This window comes from Letharia columbiana, assembly GCF_014066305.1.
Source record: "Letharia columbiana isolate WasteWater2 chromosome Unknown Sc0000000_s0, whole genome shotgun sequence".
NCBI classification, from domain to species: Eukaryota; Fungi; Ascomycota; class Lecanoromycetes; order Lecanorales; family Parmeliaceae; genus Letharia; species Letharia columbiana.
In genome coordinates this window covers 1,706,597-1,724,426 of record NW_023501036.1, presented here as the reverse complement: position 1 = coordinate 1,724,426, position 17,830 = coordinate 1,706,597, and the positions used below count along the sequence as shown (strand labels likewise).

The 17,830-nt window shown below is 49.7% G+C and overlaps 7 protein-coding genes across 7 annotated transcripts; 3 read left to right on the top strand and 4 right to left on the bottom strand.

The window, feature by feature from the left end:
- Positions 1 to 158: 158 nt before the first annotated feature.
- On the top strand, positions 159 to 996 carry HO173_000472 (uncharacterized protein; the record flags this gene model as incomplete). Its single annotated transcript, XM_037302421.1, has 2 exons — positions 159 to 189; positions 674 to 996. The coding sequence occupies 2 exons, from the start codon at positions 159 to 161 to the stop codon at positions 994 to 996; spliced, it is 354 nt and encodes a 117-aa protein (XP_037171000.1).
- Positions 997 to 1,209: 213 nt separating this feature from the next.
- HO173_000471 (uncharacterized protein) lies at positions 1,210 to 1,608 on the top strand (the record flags this gene model as incomplete). Its single annotated transcript, XM_037302420.1, has 1 exon — positions 1,210 to 1,608. One exon carries the CDS (start codon positions 1,210 to 1,212, stop codon positions 1,606 to 1,608), a length of 399 nt encoding a protein of 132 aa, XP_037170999.1.
- A 960-nt stretch (positions 1,609 to 2,568) lies between these two features.
- On the bottom strand, positions 2,569 to 4,148 carry HO173_000470 (uncharacterized protein; the record flags this gene model as incomplete). The annotated part of the gene is made up of 2 exons (XM_037302419.1): positions 2,569 to 3,682; positions 3,742 to 4,148. The coding sequence occupies 2 exons, from the start codon at positions 4,146 to 4,148 to the stop codon at positions 2,569 to 2,571; spliced, it is 1,521 nt and encodes a 506-aa protein (XP_037170998.1).
- Positions 4,149 to 4,862: 714 nt separating this feature from the next.
- On the bottom strand, positions 4,863 to 5,849 carry HO173_000469 (uncharacterized protein; the record flags this gene model as incomplete). Its single annotated transcript, XM_037302418.1, has 2 exons — positions 4,863 to 5,019; positions 5,104 to 5,849. 2 exons carry the CDS (start codon positions 5,847 to 5,849, stop codon positions 4,863 to 4,865), a joined length of 903 nt encoding a protein of 300 aa, XP_037170997.1.
- Positions 5,850 to 6,642: 793 nt separating this feature from the next.
- Positions 6,643 to 8,306, top strand: HO173_000468 (uncharacterized protein; the record flags this gene model as incomplete). The annotated part of the gene is made up of 4 exons (XM_037302417.1): positions 6,643 to 7,170; positions 7,292 to 7,647; positions 7,836 to 7,863; positions 8,106 to 8,306. The coding sequence occupies 4 exons, from the start codon at positions 6,643 to 6,645 to the stop codon at positions 8,304 to 8,306; spliced, it is 1,113 nt and encodes a 370-aa protein (XP_037170996.1).
- Positions 8,307 to 9,985: 1,679 nt separating this feature from the next.
- On the bottom strand, positions 9,986 to 10,952 carry HO173_000467 (uncharacterized protein; the record flags this gene model as incomplete). The annotated part of the gene is made up of 2 exons (XM_037302416.1): positions 9,986 to 10,279; positions 10,563 to 10,952. The coding sequence occupies 2 exons, from the start codon at positions 10,950 to 10,952 to the stop codon at positions 9,986 to 9,988; spliced, it is 684 nt and encodes a 227-aa protein (XP_037170995.1).
- Positions 10,953 to 11,909: 957 nt separating this feature from the next.
- Positions 11,910 to 16,709, bottom strand: HO173_000466 (uncharacterized protein; the record flags this gene model as incomplete). Its single annotated transcript, XM_037302415.1, has 11 exons — positions 11,910 to 12,532; positions 12,584 to 13,174; positions 13,233 to 13,305; positions 14,517 to 14,777; positions 14,825 to 15,257; positions 15,309 to 15,531; positions 15,694 to 15,765; positions 15,827 to 16,127; positions 16,234 to 16,480; positions 16,529 to 16,592; positions 16,646 to 16,709. The coding sequence occupies 11 exons, from the start codon at positions 16,707 to 16,709 to the stop codon at positions 11,910 to 11,912; spliced, it is 2,952 nt and encodes a 983-aa protein (XP_037170994.1).
- Between the last annotated feature and the right edge of the window lie 1,121 nt (positions 16,710 to 17,830).

Below are 17,830 nucleotides of genomic sequence, written 5' to 3'. Positions count from 1 at the left end.
TGAATGAAAAGATCTATACGGCTCAATCGTATCAAATATTTATACGCTGTGCTTGTCGATAAGTTACGAAAGCGGAACATCGCGCTCTCAAGATTGTACGTGGTGACAGGTAAGAGCAACGCAGATCTGGAAGGCCTGACAGCTACGCGGTCGAACTCATGAAATACATCTGCCGCCAGAACAAGCCGCGTTCACTTACAACTACAAGGACTCTTCGATGATCACAAATCCCTGTTCCGCCATGACGATTACCTTGCTTGCAATTCTCTCACACATCTGGGAGCCATTTCTCGTGGCATAATAGCCTCGACTCCCCAGTGCCCAAGACGCTCATCCTTTCTGATTAGACTGCCTCACTACCATCAGATTCTTAGATCAATATGCCCTCAGCGAAGCAGCAAGATCTGTACGGCCAGTCATGTTCACTAGACTTGCTGAGCGAGAGAGAAATCCACTCCACCACCAAAATGGCTACGTCAAGGAAAGCAACCGCTCGTTTCGAGTCTCTCCCACCTCAAATACGCAACATGATCTACAGAATACTATTCCCGCCGGCGGAGTCATGCAAAGTCCTCAAGACATCGCCAATTTGTACCTCACTGCAATCCTCAGCATCAATACACCTATGTTTTTCATACCGTGATCCTCCGCAGCAATCGGCTCATTGGTCAAGAAGGAAAAATTGTGCTCTACAATAGTAGTATCCTAGTACTTATCGATTGGAATAATCACGACCGCGCTTACCTGATAGTCGAAACAATACCACAGAACGTCGCGTTCAACTACATTGCCGAAGGTGCACCGCTGCCGCCATACGTCGTCCAGATTAACCACCAAATGCAACTCAGTGAACACGCAAGGGTCTCTATGATTGTAGCTGCTGCAGACCTTCGTTTGTATCTGCCAGAGGATACTTGGCGTGTGTGGCTGCCGTGCTTACCAGCTAAGGACATTATACTCTTTGGTGGCGTTGCCCCAGCTGGGCTGGCCATATGAACGGCTCCTGAAAAAGGATCTGGCTTCCACTCAAATCACTTCGAGGACACCGTTGCCGCGACATCGAGAGGGATGATTATCGTACCCTCAAGGTTATAGACAGCACTGGAGTTTTTGAACAAACAGATAAGATGTCCGACGAGGAGGAGGAATCCGAACAGGAGAGAAACACTGAATCAGATCGCGACAGTGATATTGAAGAGAACGAGAGCGATGAAAGCCGCAGCGAAGACAGTGGGGGTGGTGGGCGCCACAGCAACGATGATGAGGCTGAAGAGGATGACATCGAAAGTATTCGCCGCGCTTCAACTAGTAGCGATGAGGTTGTACAGCGGCGAGGATGATGGCAATGAATATGGGAATAATGAAGATAGAAGCCACGAAGCCCCAAGCAACAAGCACTGCAGCAATGATTCAGGAGGAAAGAACCCCCATGGCGCAGCTTCCAACTCAGGCCGTAATGGAGCTGCAAATGCCGCAGTTGTCGTCAGAGACAACAGTGTGGCTAGAGGGCGCTCAGGTGATGAACATGGTCATATGGTGCCTGGTAATAATGATTCGAACAGCGATGTCGACGGGAGATTTGACAAGAGGCATGCCGAGGAGCACTGATCCTGATTACACTCTTGACTGTGGCGCTATTCGTCGTCAATCCCTAAGTCTCAACGCTCAGTGCTCGTACTCGCATGTCTGGCAGCAAAATGCTCAATTTTTTCGTTGACATGGTTGGGAGAGCCAAACGCGAAGACGACGTTGGAAAGAGGCTTCTCGGAGATCTCGTCGCGGTGGACAGCTGTTGATAGAGCGAGAATAACGATCATTGGTTCTCAGCAGAGATAGCATTCATAGGACACAAAGATATTGGCATTATCGTCATTCGAGGTACTCTGACTGTCTCCAGCGCTGTTGCCCAAATGTGAGGAGATTTGCATGGAAGCTGCGGATAGGGGCTGCCCCGGTCCTTCTCTCAGAGCAAGCAGAGCTTCCTGACAGCCTCGCAGGTGACAGCCTGGTAGGTTTCACTGAGCAAGCGTTCCACTTCAGATCGAAACCCCGGTCAATTGTGGGAGTTGCCAAGGCCTTATGGAACGGACTCTGAACGTAGATTCTCAAACATCTGAGTCCAAGCAGATCTCAAACCACTTTTAAATCAAGTACGCACATTTCAGGAACCCTACCCAAATTCCATGCCCGGTCACCTCGACAGCTGCTCGCCCATGAGAACAGAATTCTCGAAATCAATACAGCGTAGAAATCGACGCTGCTCTTGAAGAACGCTATGCCCTCTTGCTTTGTTCACTATTGTACAAGGTCGACTGTGCAAGCGGAGTAGAGAATTTCAGTATCAAGCGAGCCACATCATCATGGCCCATATCAAGAGCGCGATACCTTGGCGTCCATCCGTAGTAGTCCTTGATCGTACAGTCGGCTCCACGCTCCAATAGTATCTCAGCCACGGAAAGGTATCCGAGTTCGGCAGCTCGGTGCAAAGCAGTTTGGTCATAAGTGTCCTTGGCGTCTAGTTGGGTACCCCACTCGACGAGTAGTTGTGTGCATTCGTGATGTCCGTTCTCAGCTGCACGGTACTCTAAAGGCGGTGGCTCCATATCCATCTTTTAATTGGATGTCGGCTCCATGATCTGAAAGCAGTCTCAATATATCTCTGTGACCGTTAGAGGCGGCCAAATGTAGCGCTGTCCAGCCCTTTTTGTCACAAGTCCCAACGTCAGCTCCTTTGTCAATAAGTAGTCGTACTATTTGCTGGTGCCCGTGAGAGGCTGCGCATTGCAAGGCTGTGGCTCCCGAATTACTTTTCGCGTGGATGTTTGCCTGATGCTCGACCAACAGTAGTGTTATGTCGTCGTGTCCATTAATAGCTGCCCGGTGCAACGGCCTTTCGCCCTCAAAGTCTTCTGGCTCGATCGATGCAGCATCTTCCAACAATGTAACGGTTAAATCGTAAAGACCATTTGATGCAGTAACCCACAAACCTCGAACGTTGCGTCTGAATTGCTGGCTATGCATTGTAAATCGAGATTTGAATGCTTCTGATGCCTGCATGGACGACGCTACATTGGATTCTTGCTTGAGGAATGCCAAGGCCAATGCTTTGATTCCTGCTTCTGGATTATCGCGCGCGTGACGAACCCAGTACTGGGACGCGTACTGTAGTAGAGGACAAACCTCCATTCGGTCGTCAAAGGCTTTATCATCAGGTGATGGTCCCTGTGCGAACTCGTTGAATGAGAGGTAGGTGAGACATATCTTTGCAATCTCCGTCTGCGCATCTGGGAAGAAATCTAGCGATCGGCGTTCAAAGTACTCTTGAGCGGTATAATGAACCAGTCCCATGATGTTGTTCTGCCGAATCGTCACAATGCCAGCGCACACAGACAAGACTAGGCTGATCTCAGGTATACCATCTTCGTCGAATTGAGCATCCCCAGGCTCCACGGCCAATGCATGTTGCAACTCCCGAGTGCCTAACGGCCTCACAGCGTGATGTATCCAGCCAAGAACCTTTAGAGCCAGCACAGCATGATCTCTATCTTGGGCCTGTATCCTTTGCAATACCTGGTCATATGTTCTGTCCAATTCTTCGGGCAAGGAGCCTAAGGCGGTCTTCACTTTGCGCAGTGTAGTCTTGGCCATCAGAGAATCCAAATGCAGGCGGGCAAGTAGAAACCTTAGTTCAATGTCAGCGCAATACCAAATTTTAGACTATGATTAATCAGAACTACTTACATTCCTTTAGCTTTGTTGACAATGCCAGATATGATGAGCTCATGGAGATTCTTGTCTTTCTTTATGTGCGCTTGCAGTACCCTTGATTCTATTATGCGTTCTTCGAGGTACTGTCTGATATCAAATACATTGGCTTCGATTTCTAGGCGTAATGCACTTTCTGAATCAAAATGGTCGCTGAAAGTATGCCGTGAGGTGATAAGGATACTGATCAGAGGCTTCGTTTTCCGGAGCTCCGCAAACAATATATCCCTAGCGTCTTCAGCGCATTCATCTAAGGCATCAATGACCAGGTAGGTCTTTGAAAAACAACCAATGGCAGCGTGAAGAAGGCGGCAGCATTCGGGTAGAGATGGTGCCGTCCCCTCCTTCGAATGTTTCTTGTAGGCTTCCGTCAATTCTTCCATAACTACGCGTTTGCGAGAGACCAGCTGCAGGAGTATGCTCTTCAGCAAATTCGTAGGGTTCTGTTTCTCGGCTTCGCTGTAATTGCAGTATATATAGGCAACACCAACGTGTTCGTTACTGACCACTTGAAGGGCGTTCACAATGAAAGACCTGTTGAAAGATATTTCGCATCAGCATTCCAGTCCATTCGATCTGCAGCACGGAGCAGAGCACGTACGCAAGCACCGTTTTCCCGGCGCCACCTAGGATCTGAGTCAGCGAATGCAATCCCTCTAAGAGACAACGCAATCACGATCCTCCATTTATTTTAAGAGTCTCATCAGCCTTCAAGAACTCAGCACATCGCTTATGGACGGACTAGGTGCTCAATGCAAGTCTGCGTCCAATGGAGACGACCCATTCCCACAGAACGTTCCCCGCGCTGCTAGCAGTTCGGACGGTGATTTGAAAAAGCGAAGTGTCATAGTTTGGGAGGAACATACGTATACCCAAACACCATAATGTGGTCCCCGCCCCATGTAGCCATTGTTGGTAATGGTTTGTCTGTAACACCCAGTCGCTCAACCTGTCTTGCCGTGCTGTGATGTTGAAAGTATCATGCTGTTTGCTACTGAACTCTCTCGAAAGAGGCGAAAGCCAGTCGTAGATGGCCGACATATACTGATCTGAATCGAGTTACAGAGAGTAAGTGGGCAGTCAAGTGTAAGAAGTCGCTAAAGATGTATCTTGCCTTTTTGAAACACATGTAGCTCGCCAACCCAGGCTGAAGCCTTTGCGAGCTGGCTGTCGAAGCTTTTGATATCTAGGGACATTTCAAAGACATCGTTCTGAAGTACACCCAAGGTCTGCAATGATACGGAGGTTGCGTCACTGTTTGCAATAGACTGTCACCAAGTGTGCATCTCTGTGACACTGGAAGAGAACAAAGCTAGGGCCGAATGTTGCGTGACTTACATCTGTAGCGTCTCCAGAGCGAGGGTCAAATTGCCTTGCAGGTCGCTGCAGATCTCTTTCAGCTTGACGATAGTACTCTCTTTGAAAGGATACAGCGCTCGCTGAAATTGGCTCCTCAACTTATGACTCCATCCACGGTTGGCAAGCAAGACACCGTTGATCTTTGAAAGCTTCTTTTTCAAAGCCACGACACCACTCTCACACATCGCAATGCTCTCCTCCACCCTTGCCACGACATCCCGGCTGAACCGAGTTTGCTGAATCGAACTCCTAAGACATATGAAATTCTTGGTCAACATTTCAACAGAACTATACATTCTTTTTACATCGTCTTCCGCTCCTTTCCACGATGCATAGAACTTCAAGAGTTCCTGACACATCGTCAAACCGAGACTCACAAGTCCAGCGGCGCTTGAGGCGACAGCAAAACCCTCCATGAAAGTCAAGAACGAGGTCACGTTGAAAAAATAGCTAATTTCGGAGAGAGAAGCAAATGGTGATAGGTAGATATAGAATGCAGTACATCCAGCATTCGGGTGACCAGGTTGAGAGGATTTGGAGCACACCCTCAAAATAATCGTTGGGTGCCACATTTCTGCAGGGCCGACAAGCATCACGAACCTGCAGAGTCGCTTTCCGGCGAACAATGTATTGAGGCACGAAGGAGACGGCATACTTGGTACTTGGTAGCCGCCACCGAATGTTTCCATAAAAAAGGGAGATGTCGATTGGACGTGGTCAAGCATGGATGTGACATGGATGCAGATTGCGGATGATTGCAGCCTGCACGAGCAGAGATCTTGCCAGTCGACAACCAGTGGGTGGTAAAACGGATAAAGCGGGCAGATCATGCAAGATGGTTGCAATCTTAATGGTGTGTACCCCGTACGCTGTACGTAGTCAGGTAGTATTCTTCAGACTTACCATGCTCCCATGCAACATGGTCACAATGGTGTGTACTCTGTACGATGATGTTAGGTGTAGCCCTATGAATCTCATTGCCCTTAGTAGGACCAATTGCCAACAATTTCTACATATCGCGCCAAGGTACTCAAGACGATTTTCAATATCCGGACAGCCGAAGATCTTCCGAGATTTTGTGCTGCTCTACGATCTCAACAACCACTTTTACGAGCATACTGTCAGTGTAAGACTTGTAGTGCTTCAGAACAAATACGACTCCGCGATAGCAGAATTTTTGTAGCTTTTTCGTTGTGGTGTCGTCGTGAGTTGAATCTTTTCGTGGTCCCCTAGTGTACGAGTAGACGGACTTCCCAAAGCCCCCCACGCACCCCACCTCCCCAGCCAACCAGCCATTAACTGATACTGCAGATGATCTACGCATATACCACTCATTTATACCCCGAAGGCCGTCATGCTACTCTTAAAATGTCTATCGAAGCATTGCGGCCATGTCAAAGCCTCCAACAACCATTGCGGGCGCTGGCCTGGCCGGCTTGACCTTGGGAAGATGTCTTAGACAAAAAGGCATCCCTAGCATACTCTTGGAGAGGGCCTCCTCATCGCCGCGATACAATTATGGCATCACACTCCACCCCTGGGCGTACCAACCTTTACTCAACGTTCTACAAATGGACGAATCCAGCTTCCGCGAGCGGCTGTCTATCGAATATGCATCTAAGAGGTGGCAGGGGTAGCATCTCAGGAGATGCGCTAGTGACAAGCGTGGATACCACCCCTGGTACATTTCGCTGTCACCGTGGAAGGCTGGAGCAGTTTCTTCGGGAAAATCAAGACATCAGATGGGAGCATACCATCAAAGACATCGAGACAACCCCACAAAAAGTTATCGTACGGATACAGAACGAGCAGGCCATCGAAAGCGACGTCCTGATCGGCACCGATGGCGTCCATTCTCAAGTCCGCAAATCTTTGGCTCCGGGTATACAGCTCAAAGTCTTACCTTTTGTTGTATTTAATGGCAAGAGAAAGATGTCGCTTGACAGCTTCCAGAATACAATGGCACCGCAGATGCAAGGCTTGAGCATTATCCAGTGTCGCAAGAAGAGTGGTGTTTCAGATCGCCGCGAATCAATACACTGCAACGTATGTCGATGTAGACTACACGTACTCGCGCCCTGCACGCCAGAATGATCCCTTACATAGACCGGATAGGCCGATCCCCGGAGCAACAGACATTCCTGAAGAGTTCTACGCAGAGTTGCAGGAGCTAAAGGACCTGGGGCAAGCCTACAAAGAGATGTTCGATGTTACCAAGGTCAGGCAGGATAGGATACTACATTTTTTGATGCGCAGTACATTGGGCACGGAGCAAGAGATCAAGGACCTTACAGATCAGGGTGTACTGTTGGTGGGTGATGCCGTCCACGCTATGCCATTGCTTGGTGGAGAGGGTGGCAATAATGCTATAAAGGATGGCGTTGATCTGGCCGAGCATATAGCTGCTCACGGACCACAAGGTATTAAGACGTTCTCCAGTGCCAGGTACGACAGTTGGAGGAAAGGGGTCGAAGAAAGCGAACGGAGACTGGCGGAGATGCACACGCCCGTAAAAGCATCATTGTAAGGACAATAACGATTATATATTTATGACTAAAAATTCAGGTTGCTTCACTCTAGGTAGTGTTCAGGCGGTAGAACAGCCATTTTAGGTGGCAGGGCAGCTCTTGACGCAGAAAAAAAGCCCCTCGAAGATTTGGTTTACCTCATTTACTTTCGTGTTTGCTAATCGCTTTGTACAATCGCTACAGCGCACAGAAGACCGTATTGACTCCCATGGTTTGCACTCTGAGCATTGTTGTTATAAGAATCACCTTCCCTCAGTGTATCCGTTGTCTTGCCGCCCAGCGGTCTCACTCCACCATTGTAATGATACAGCTGACTTGGTACACATGATTGCTGCCATCAAAGCATTGACGCCGGCTCATTTCAACCAAAAACAGAAGCAACACTCACAGTGAGAGAGTCCATGGGCAATGGTGACGCATCCGGAACCTCTGAACATCCTGCAACGATTGTAGCCCCTCTGCAAACAATTGGGCCGTCCGTGCAGCCTGAGTGGCTATCAGCAAGAGCCACATGCCGAAGGCGAACGACACAAGCGCTTCTTGGTGGGCCGTTTCCCGACGATTGAGACATGGATCGTTGCGTTGGCAGAGCTCCATGAAGCCTTGAAAGCTGATGAACAGGAACAGAAACAGGAATATCTCGAGATAGACTGATGCATAAGATACTTATCAGCAACCCGATTAAGTCGGCGGTACCTGCAATGCAGCTAGATCAATCGAGCAAGGGTCTGCAACTATGTGTATTGAAGATAATCTTCATTACCTGATCTTTATCTCGTTATACCCACGTGTTGTTGCGCTCCTTCCAATTCCTTCGATTCGGTACTTGCAGCTGGCTTATTGATTCTGAAGTCGGCCGATATGAAACCGGACGTCCCTTTCATGACATCTCGAGTATGAAGCATTGATAACAATGTAAAGTTGTGGTCTGCAAAGAACCTTAGGTTATATGCTCGAGAGGCTACGCCCACAGGCAGCCAGCACATCAGACGTGTCATGGCCAAAGGATTCGACATAACAGCCAGAATATCGATGTCCCAGGTGCGACCTTTCCAGGCGATTCGCCTGTAGATGACTGCGAATTTGGCGTTTTCAAAACTTTCTCCCTTTCTTCATGGCGCAGAATCTCCACAATAGCCCGACGATAACAAAAGAGCCGGCCACTAACTCGAAAAAAGAGATAAAAGAATGAACAGGTCATACGTGACACGTCTTGAGCGTAAAAATACCCAACAAAACTCGAACAATGCCACCAACCCCCAAGCGCCCCCGCGCCGACTCATCTCCATCCCAAACCCCACACGAACTCCTACACTCCTCATCCTCAGCGCATCCAACGCCTGCACCAGCTCCAAACCCCCGCCACCCCACCCCAACCCCAACCCCTCCTCTCCGATCCTGGCTCCCAACCGTCCACACCGCACCCCCACCGCTCGATGCATCAGCGCCCCAGCCGCGACGCCAGTACGGCTCTTCGCCGGCGGTAAGGGTTGTTTTTGACGACGGTCTCGGATTTGCGAAGAGCGGTGCAACAGCAGGAGGGAGTCGAGGTTGGAGGATGGGATGGCGGCGGGGGCAGGCGTCGATGATGCGGGCGGGTGTCTCGGAGACAGGTGCGGGTTGCGGAGTGGGGTGGGATTCGACGTGACATAGTGCGAGAAAGGGGGGGAGAGGAAGGAAGGAAGGGACTTTAGATGTTGTGTGAATTAGGATGAGCGGGAATGGCTGGCTTGGGGAAGGGTTGGGAGGGAGAGTGGCATTGTCTCATTGCACCATGTGATGGAATGTCTTTGTTCGAGGGCCTTTTCGATCATCGGCTGATTTGGTTTTGGAGATGGTGGGCAACGAGGGCCTTTGTTCACCTTTTAGGGTGATAGAAATTTACAAGGTAGGCTGAGACTCTGAATTCTTGTTTATTGTGAATGAGAAGCAATGCTGGGGAAATTGAGCAGAACTGGATAAGTCGGAAAACCCGCAAGCGAAATACAAAGATGTTGTGGCTGAAGGAGAACGCGAGGCCTTGTGGTAATACATTTGACAAATTGACTCGAAACCATTGATATTATCGAGACATGGAACACACCCATTCGCTTGCAAGTACATGTAACATCGTCAGAGCGTAACAACTCCCGTCCATGGCATTCTCGTTCCTCGTACCAAACTCAGGTCAAGATTGGTGACTTCCTTGGGCCTGATACCCTGAATAAACAACTTCACTGGGCGACTATTGATCACAGCAAAAACCAGACGTATCATGCTCGATGCCAATATGGCATAGGATGCACCACAGGGTAGTGACGCATCCGGTAACTATTCTGCTGTCCCTCACCCGATCACCTACTCCACGGCTTCGGGCATTGCCACGCCAGCAGCGCAACTATGATCGAACCAACAGGGAGGGCGATACCGAGTATAATCTGGTCATGCTGGGAGAGTCCCGAGCTCGAGTTTCCGCCGGTGCCACTTGCCTTAGTTTGTGAGGGACTCGATGCCGAAGACGCCGACGTAGCAGAGGTAAGAAGCGCATTCGAATCAGTCGTAGTCTGCGAAGAGAGGCCACCCGGAGTCGAAGTTGTAGTCGCCCCAGTCGCCCCAGCGACAGGCACGAGCGCAGAGCCAGCGGTCACCTACGCACGTTTCGGAGTCAGCATTGCTCTCTCGAGGCAAGAAACCTGATTTACGACACAGGTATCCAGGATAGAAGAAGGGTTTGGGTCCCGAGCAATGTCTTGCGACTCAGGTTTTGGTTCAACATTGGGAAGAATCTAGTCCGAAATGTACGTACACTAGCACCTTTCGGAGTCAGCATTCCCACCCATTGACGGATATTTGAGTAACAAGACATGTTTGGGGAGTAGAAAGGGTGGTAATTTGGATAGCATTGTTCCTCCAACATGTCTCGCGACTCACGTAGTCGTAGATGTAGCATCCGAACCCCCCATCTGCGACACTGCCGCATATGAACATGACAGCAGGGATACCCACAAGCCCGTAATCGAAGCAACCGTCGGTGTCGAAGTCACTCGATGTCTCAGGTATAGCGCATGACTGGTCTTGGTACAGCTGTAGTGTGGCATTGGCACTGCCCGGAGGGCATGCGGGAAGGCGCTCGACGACGACTCCGAAAGCACCGGTAGTGACGAGGCAGGTATCGAGTGAAAGCGAGACAGTAGGATTTACAGCGCTCTTTTCGGTGCAGTCCAAGACGAGAAATTGAGCGATTCGGCCCTGGGCAAATGTGGTAGAGATGAGGAGGGAGATGTAAAGGAAGTAATCAATAGGCGTGGAAGGAGGCAACATTTTGATTGAAGAAAGTAAGGAATAATGTCAATTAGACGCATGATCTCGAGCCGGCAGAGGCCGTCTCTTGAATGCATTTTTGAAGAAGATCACGATTCACAAGTAAGCAAGGACGGGATATTTTGGTTACAGCGAAAGGCTACAACGACAAACATACACACTCTCCATATGGGCAGCCTTTCTGTGCGTGGAAGGCACGGGCAGGTAGCTGTATGCACCCTCGGTTGCAGCGGGCGTTGATAGGAGAAGCTCGGTTCAGTAATCAGTATGTGCCTACTTACCGCTGGGAATTTGGGGTCTGAAATACGATGCAATTTCGGCAGACGCTACTTTTGGACGGAAAGAAGGGCTATGATTGGGAGTCTTTGTGGGCCAGATGTTCTTTTTCAGAAGAAGTCGGTGGATGAGATGTCGTCTCTATTGGCTCGAGATAGGAGGAATAAGGTGAATGTGCAGACATAGATGCAGATGCAAGGGGACGGCACCGTGCACAAGCGCTAAGCATGGCGTTACCTGTCAAAGTAAGGTACCTACCTAAATTGGTGACCCTAGGCTCAAACGGTAATCCGCGTGCTTTTTGATGAAGCATTTCTCTGCTCTTCTCCATCTTGAGTCCTGAGATACCCAGATACAATCGGTATTAGAACCCACTACTTGACGCCATAGTGGCCATACCTTACATCAGCTGTCAACGTCTTCACCTTTCTTCTTCCATGGACCTATTTATCCCTAGTCTTTAGCACGCATCGACTCTCCATCATTTCACCTCAACCCAATGTCCCAGGCGACCAGTTTGCAACGTAGTAATTGATTCATGTTTCAACGTAATTCTATCCATCTACATCGTGCATGAGAAAGTAACGACTGCCACTGGCATCATAAGTCGAGAGTAAGTCCGTCCATCATCCATCTAGTGGGTACCACCAAGCCTATCCCCGAATACCAGCCCCTCTTCCGCTAAGCCTTCTGGTATACAGAGAGACGGTCAGGTCCTCCGCAGTACTCCATATCGCTACCGCCGCAGGGCATGTTGCTGCAAGTCTGATTGAGACTGGACCCCGGAGCGAGAGCAGAACCGCAGTAACACTGCGTTCCATACTCTGTCCCAGCCATCGGAGATCCCTTGCCGACGCAGAAGCTCTGGCAGGCTTCGTTGGTCATGGTGTTGCTCGTGTACGTCGCGTCACCTAGAGCGCGCACCCCAGTAGGCTCATTTGCGCAGCCCATATATGTCCACCCGTCGACAGTCGATCCAACAGCTGGGCCAGATCCAGAACTTACGTTCAAGAGTGGTGGTTCCGGAACGTTAGCTGGGCAGACAAAGTCAGCCAACGTAGCCTCCTCTGGGCCAGGCGTTATGGTGATGCAGCCGGGTAGCTTGTCGATCACGCCGTGAACGGGCTCGTCAATTTCAGGTAGACGGGCGGGGCAGTCGGTGGAGAAGTTTTGGTCATCAATGGCAGCGAAGACTGGGCATTCATGGACGACACCGTCCTCGTTGGCGACTGCGCACTGCTCGATACCGGCTTGAAGAGTATCAACATCCCAGCCATTCAGGAAGTCGCCGTGAAATCCGTAGCCTGGGCTAATGTCAGCGATTGGTCATGGGAGTCAGGGGAAGAGGAGCATACCAGTAGGGTCACCCTGTGCAAAGACGAACTTCCCACCATCAAGTGCGATCTCGCTAACGCTGTACAGGACCTCATAGAACAGATGCATAAGCTGAACTGGATACCCTGGAGGGCAGGCGCCATTGTCGATGGTAGACATGTAGGCTACGTGGCTGCTGTCTGGCAAGTACTTATTGACGCCGTCCCAGCAAGACTGGAACTGTATTTGAGCACGGAGACCATTGTCGCAGTCAGTCATGTTCATTTGTGGCGATTGGGGATTTGGTGAGTCCGTCAAGCAATTGAAGCTGACGCGGTTACCGTATGGTTCCGCACCTTCAACCGAGCTGACCGGCGTATCGTTGAAGGAACGAGCGGCAGCGTCGCCAGAAAGCATTCGGAAGCCTGGAGGGAAGGGTTGGATATTGGTCTTGTTGTCGCCACGGCCAAGGTAGTAAACAGCCATTCCTCCGTTGGGGACTTCTTCGAAAGAGCCATTGGCATGCTCGTAGTACAGGAGTGGAGTCCAATAGGCGGACAAGTCCTTCTTGATCTCACAGGATGTGCAGCTGGATGACTGCAGAGAGTCATAGGTGGAACTCGGTCCGATGTCTATTATCGTGTCAGCTGGTTCGGAGAATGGCCACTTCCACAGTGGGGGGGCACTTACTTGAGGCGCCAGAAATCTTGTGAACATGGCTAGAGACTGTGCCAGGGCTGATAATTGGATCAATACGACCGGTCTGGATTATTGAGCAGCTCATGCGCCAAAACGCATGCGAGAGGCCAGTCCAGGAACCAAGGGATAGCAAAAGAAGTGACGACTTGTTGACAAACATAATTGATTGGGGGTTTGGAAAAGAATGAATACCGAGTTTCGAAATGAATGTGTTGGATCTTGATTGCTGGAAAGAGGGACAGCAGACAAATGGTAATGAATGTAAGTCTTCGCAAAAAGCGAGACGATTCGAGATCTACTCGAGATGAGAAGGCAAACGATTGTACAGAGCAACAGAGAAGAGAAACGGTCAGTGAGGGAAGTGGCTCATATTAAGAGAAGACGGGACAAAGACATGCTTTGAGCGAAATACAGAGGCGTGACACATTTTCGTTTCACATGCAGAAGATTGACTTGGCTTTGATTTGATCATGCAGAGTCACCGAGGGTTCCAATCCAGATGGAGGTCCTGAATCATGGAGGAAAGAAATCATTGGTCTAGATTTGATGAAGGCAGGTATTCTGGCGCCTATTTTGGCTGTAAAGTACCCGTGTGGATCTTTTTCATGCGGCTAAGCGCCCATATTTCGTTCACCTTCTCCCTACAATTTAGTCAGGTACAGTGGTCGTACACCAAATGAAAGGGTACTGTCACAATAAGCCACTGTGGTCTATGTACAATGGCCTTTTTGAGAAGACCGAGAACGCACGGGTGTGGCTTGGAGGTGGTAGATCGCATTTGCCAAGACGGCCAATGCGACAAAGCCAGCTGGAAGAAGAGAGTCTAGCTCCTGTCAATGCCAATTGATATGGGGCAGGTAGAACGTCAGGTGATGAAATCAAGGTAGAAAATGTGACAAGCCATGTCGAGGATAAGACATGATTTGGGCGGCAAAAAAATCAAAATGAAAGGTGCCTGAGGTAGGTGCTCAAAGAGCCCCTAGGCAAGCTAAGAGAAAATGCTCGGACCCATGCCGAGGCGGGCGTCAGTCCCCAAGTCTCCTCCTCTTCTCAACGGATTGCCCGTAACTTTTGGCAGATCTAAAGATGCTTGCCTCCTCACGGCTTACCTTGTCATGCAATCTATACTCTTCGTAGTCTAGATCTACGCTCGGTCGTTGTATTCTCTGACTGGATTCTAATTGAAACAAGGTCTCGTGTTTCTCTCCAACAGCTTGCTTTGCGGAGCTCTTCGCTGGCTTCTTGGTCTCGGATCGGACGTTATACTTTTCTTACGACGTTATACTTTTCTCTACCATTCTTGTTTGGTCGCTTGTTTGCTGGAACGGCTTGCTTTGGAAAGATTGAAGGCGTACTTGTCTCGTCATCGGACTCTATTTCTCGTTTCTTGCCAGCCTGAGCCACGATTTTCGTAGCACCATCCTGAATTGCTCGCGAGAAAAACGGACTCGACTGATGCCCATCTTCCGATTGATGCAACGATCGTTGTAGATTTCTGTTCGAATTTGGCTTGGCCGGCGGAGGCATTAAGATCGACTGGCAGAGTGTCAGTACTGGGGAGATCATGCAGTGGGAGAACGCACATCTAGTGTAGGTTGGCTAGCTTCTCTGAACAAAGCCAGGTCTTCTTTATAGTCCAGCAAGGGTCTACTCGGCATCCATCCTCGGATCGCGTCTTCATATTCTTGCTGTATGGTTCTCTTACGCTTTACGTTCGTGAACCACCCATGCTTCAAGGCTTGTTCTACTTCGAGTCGCGCTTTTTCATCCAAGGTTAGGAGACTCTTGACAAAATCTTTCCCTAGGTCGTTGACAGTCTGCCAAAGTGAGTTGTAGTCCATTTTCGCTAGATCGCATTCTGCTGCAGCGTCCAGAACGGCCGCCGATGAGGCGTCATTCTTGGAGTTTTCGAAGACGGACTCCCCAGTGAGTAGTAGTGTAGTTATGATGCCTACGGACCATATGTCTGTAGCCATTGTGTACCCTTCAGTGTTCTTGTTCTTTCCACGAACCTCGCTATGAGCTAGTCAGCATACAATTTGCTGATTTGTCAGAGGAGACACGCACGGAGCCACATAATAGTCCGTACCCACGGAGGCGGTTTTCATTCTTCTTCTGCGCATTTGCTTGCTGCCGCTCAACTTGGTTGAATGCCCGAAGTCTGCTAGAATCACCCTAGCCCCCCGCGCCGGCTTGCTCATCAAAATGTTTTCAGGCTTAAGATCTCTGTGACAGATTCCTTGTCGATGGAGGTATTCAAGAGCCTTTAGCATCTGATAAATAATGATACCTATGAAGATTTCGGGGTCAGTATGGCTTCGCCAAGCAAGATAAGTCCCCGAGCAATGAGACAGCTGAAAGGGGCATCAAAAGCCCTTTGCTCCCAAAACATGTCTTGCAACTCAAGACGAGGTCTGGAATGGAGAAGAGCTCGCTCAGAAAGTATACATACAAGCCTCCGCATCGTTCATGTTGGTCTGTGGCCTTTCAATGTAAGACATAAGGTCTCCTCCAGTGATAAGGTCTGAAATGATAAAGCTGGAGATATGTCAGCTCGGACACTGATATTGAAGACATTGTCATACAGATTTGTCTTAGTGAAGAAGACACGCTCGACGTGTATGATGTTTGGCTGAACATCTCATGAGCGAGAGTCAACAATGGGACTTCCTTCCTCACATGGCTTATGTCTTTGAGCAACTCCACTTCTCGCCAGCAGGATTCGGAAAAGCTGACCCTTCCTGACCACTGATGAGGTGATTTGTGCAGCTTAACTACCTTACAAGCCATTTGACGATTGCGCGCAATGTCGACAGCCATCCAGACCTCTCCGTAAGCTCCAGATCCCATTTTTTGGTCTGTGATCCTGAACAAATTCGTAAACAGCTGCTACACATCAGCCCGAGTCTCATCAGCAGAGTTTAGGGCCTGCCTTTGCGTCTTCCCCTTGGACAGTGCTGGCGTCTTGCGAACACTCTGGATTTCGACATACAGATCGAAAGGCAAAGGAAGAACCATTACACAGGCGGACTTTGTCCCCGTGGCTCAGCAAGACGGCACTGCCTCTCCCAATCAAAGATTCCTTCCAGTGATTGCCATGCTCATAGCACCAGTAGGTGCCATTGGTGGAGAGATCTTTGGCGTAGACGAAGATACGTTGATGATTATCCTCGCTGTAAGCGATGGTATATATCTGTAGATGCTGATTCGAGACAGTGGGATCCGTCAGAATGACATTGCTAAAGAAATTAGCGGAGTCAATGGCTTGGTGGATCGGTTGATCTCACCAGCTCTTGTGGTCCCTCCCTATCAAGAGCTCTTGCCCGTCGAGTATCTGATGTCTTGCACGGGCTATCCAAAACTAAGGTCAGTACGAGACGTGCTCTGATGAGCAGTCCGCGTACCGAGGCCATCACACCCATCTTCCTCGAGGTACCCAAATAGAGCAGGTGCCCCAAACGAGGGCATGGTTCCAAGCTCCAGCCGCAAGCGGGCAAGCGGGTACAGTGAGCATGCAAATGGGTTTAAAACCGTGTACAAAGAAGGCGATGGGGAAGAGCAAGGACGCGTCGATGTTGAGGTCCAAGCAAGGCAATCGAAGCTAGGTATAACATTGACCGAGGGGACCCTCGGACTGTCTCTGGGCTTGGCGCCAAGAATTTTCGCGAGCCGTTAGCGTCAAAGTCCCCGCACATATTATGCCAGTTTCACTCGAACCTCTTCTTTCATCACCATCAACCCTCATCTCAACAACGAGTAAGTGTCCTTTCCAAGCTTGGTTAACCCTTTAGCTTCGTCAATGGGTATTCTTTAGTCAGACACCGTCGTTGTTCATCTTGGATCACTTGCTAACGGTCACGATTTTTGCTAGATCACCTAGTTGTTGACCATGAGAGCGAAGTGGAGGAAGAAGCGTGTCCGACGCCTCAAGCGTAAGAGAAGAAAGACGAGAGCTCGCAGGTATGATCTCCCTCTCCTCTAGCTGTCTTTGTGGCTGCCACTGCAGCTTCAATTGATGGTGCACGTGCTAACATCTGTCTCCCCCTACAGCAAGTAAACACACCACCTACTCGATCTACGCTCTACGACTCTCCTAAACATCTCGCCGGCAATACCACACACACCTCGAGCGATCTCATCCACTTACACCGAACGAACGGATTTGTTCGGAGGCAATGTCAATGGAAGGAGATCGGGGTATCCAAAGGGCGTAGTGGAGGAAAGGACAGGAGCGTGTCAAGCCATAGTCGAGCAGATCATGGGTGTTCTTGCATTAAACATGTTGCGGACGATCGTGAGGCATCATCAGGAAGAAATGGTCCTCTGCAGCATAGCGATCGCGTTAGGAAGCGAATGATAATTGAAGAGCTTTCTATCTGAGACGTTATGTCCCTCCATTTCTATCCTTTTCTTCAAGGTGAATAGAAGAAATACACGTAGTTTCTTTTCGGTGATACTTGTGCCTTTCGCACGCTCCCAGACCCGAGGCCTATGCTACGTGTATTGTTGTGAGACTGACTGTACAGATACGGCCCAGCCTCGCAATTACTATGCCGCCAACACCGCGCTATGCAACGCCTCAACAGTTC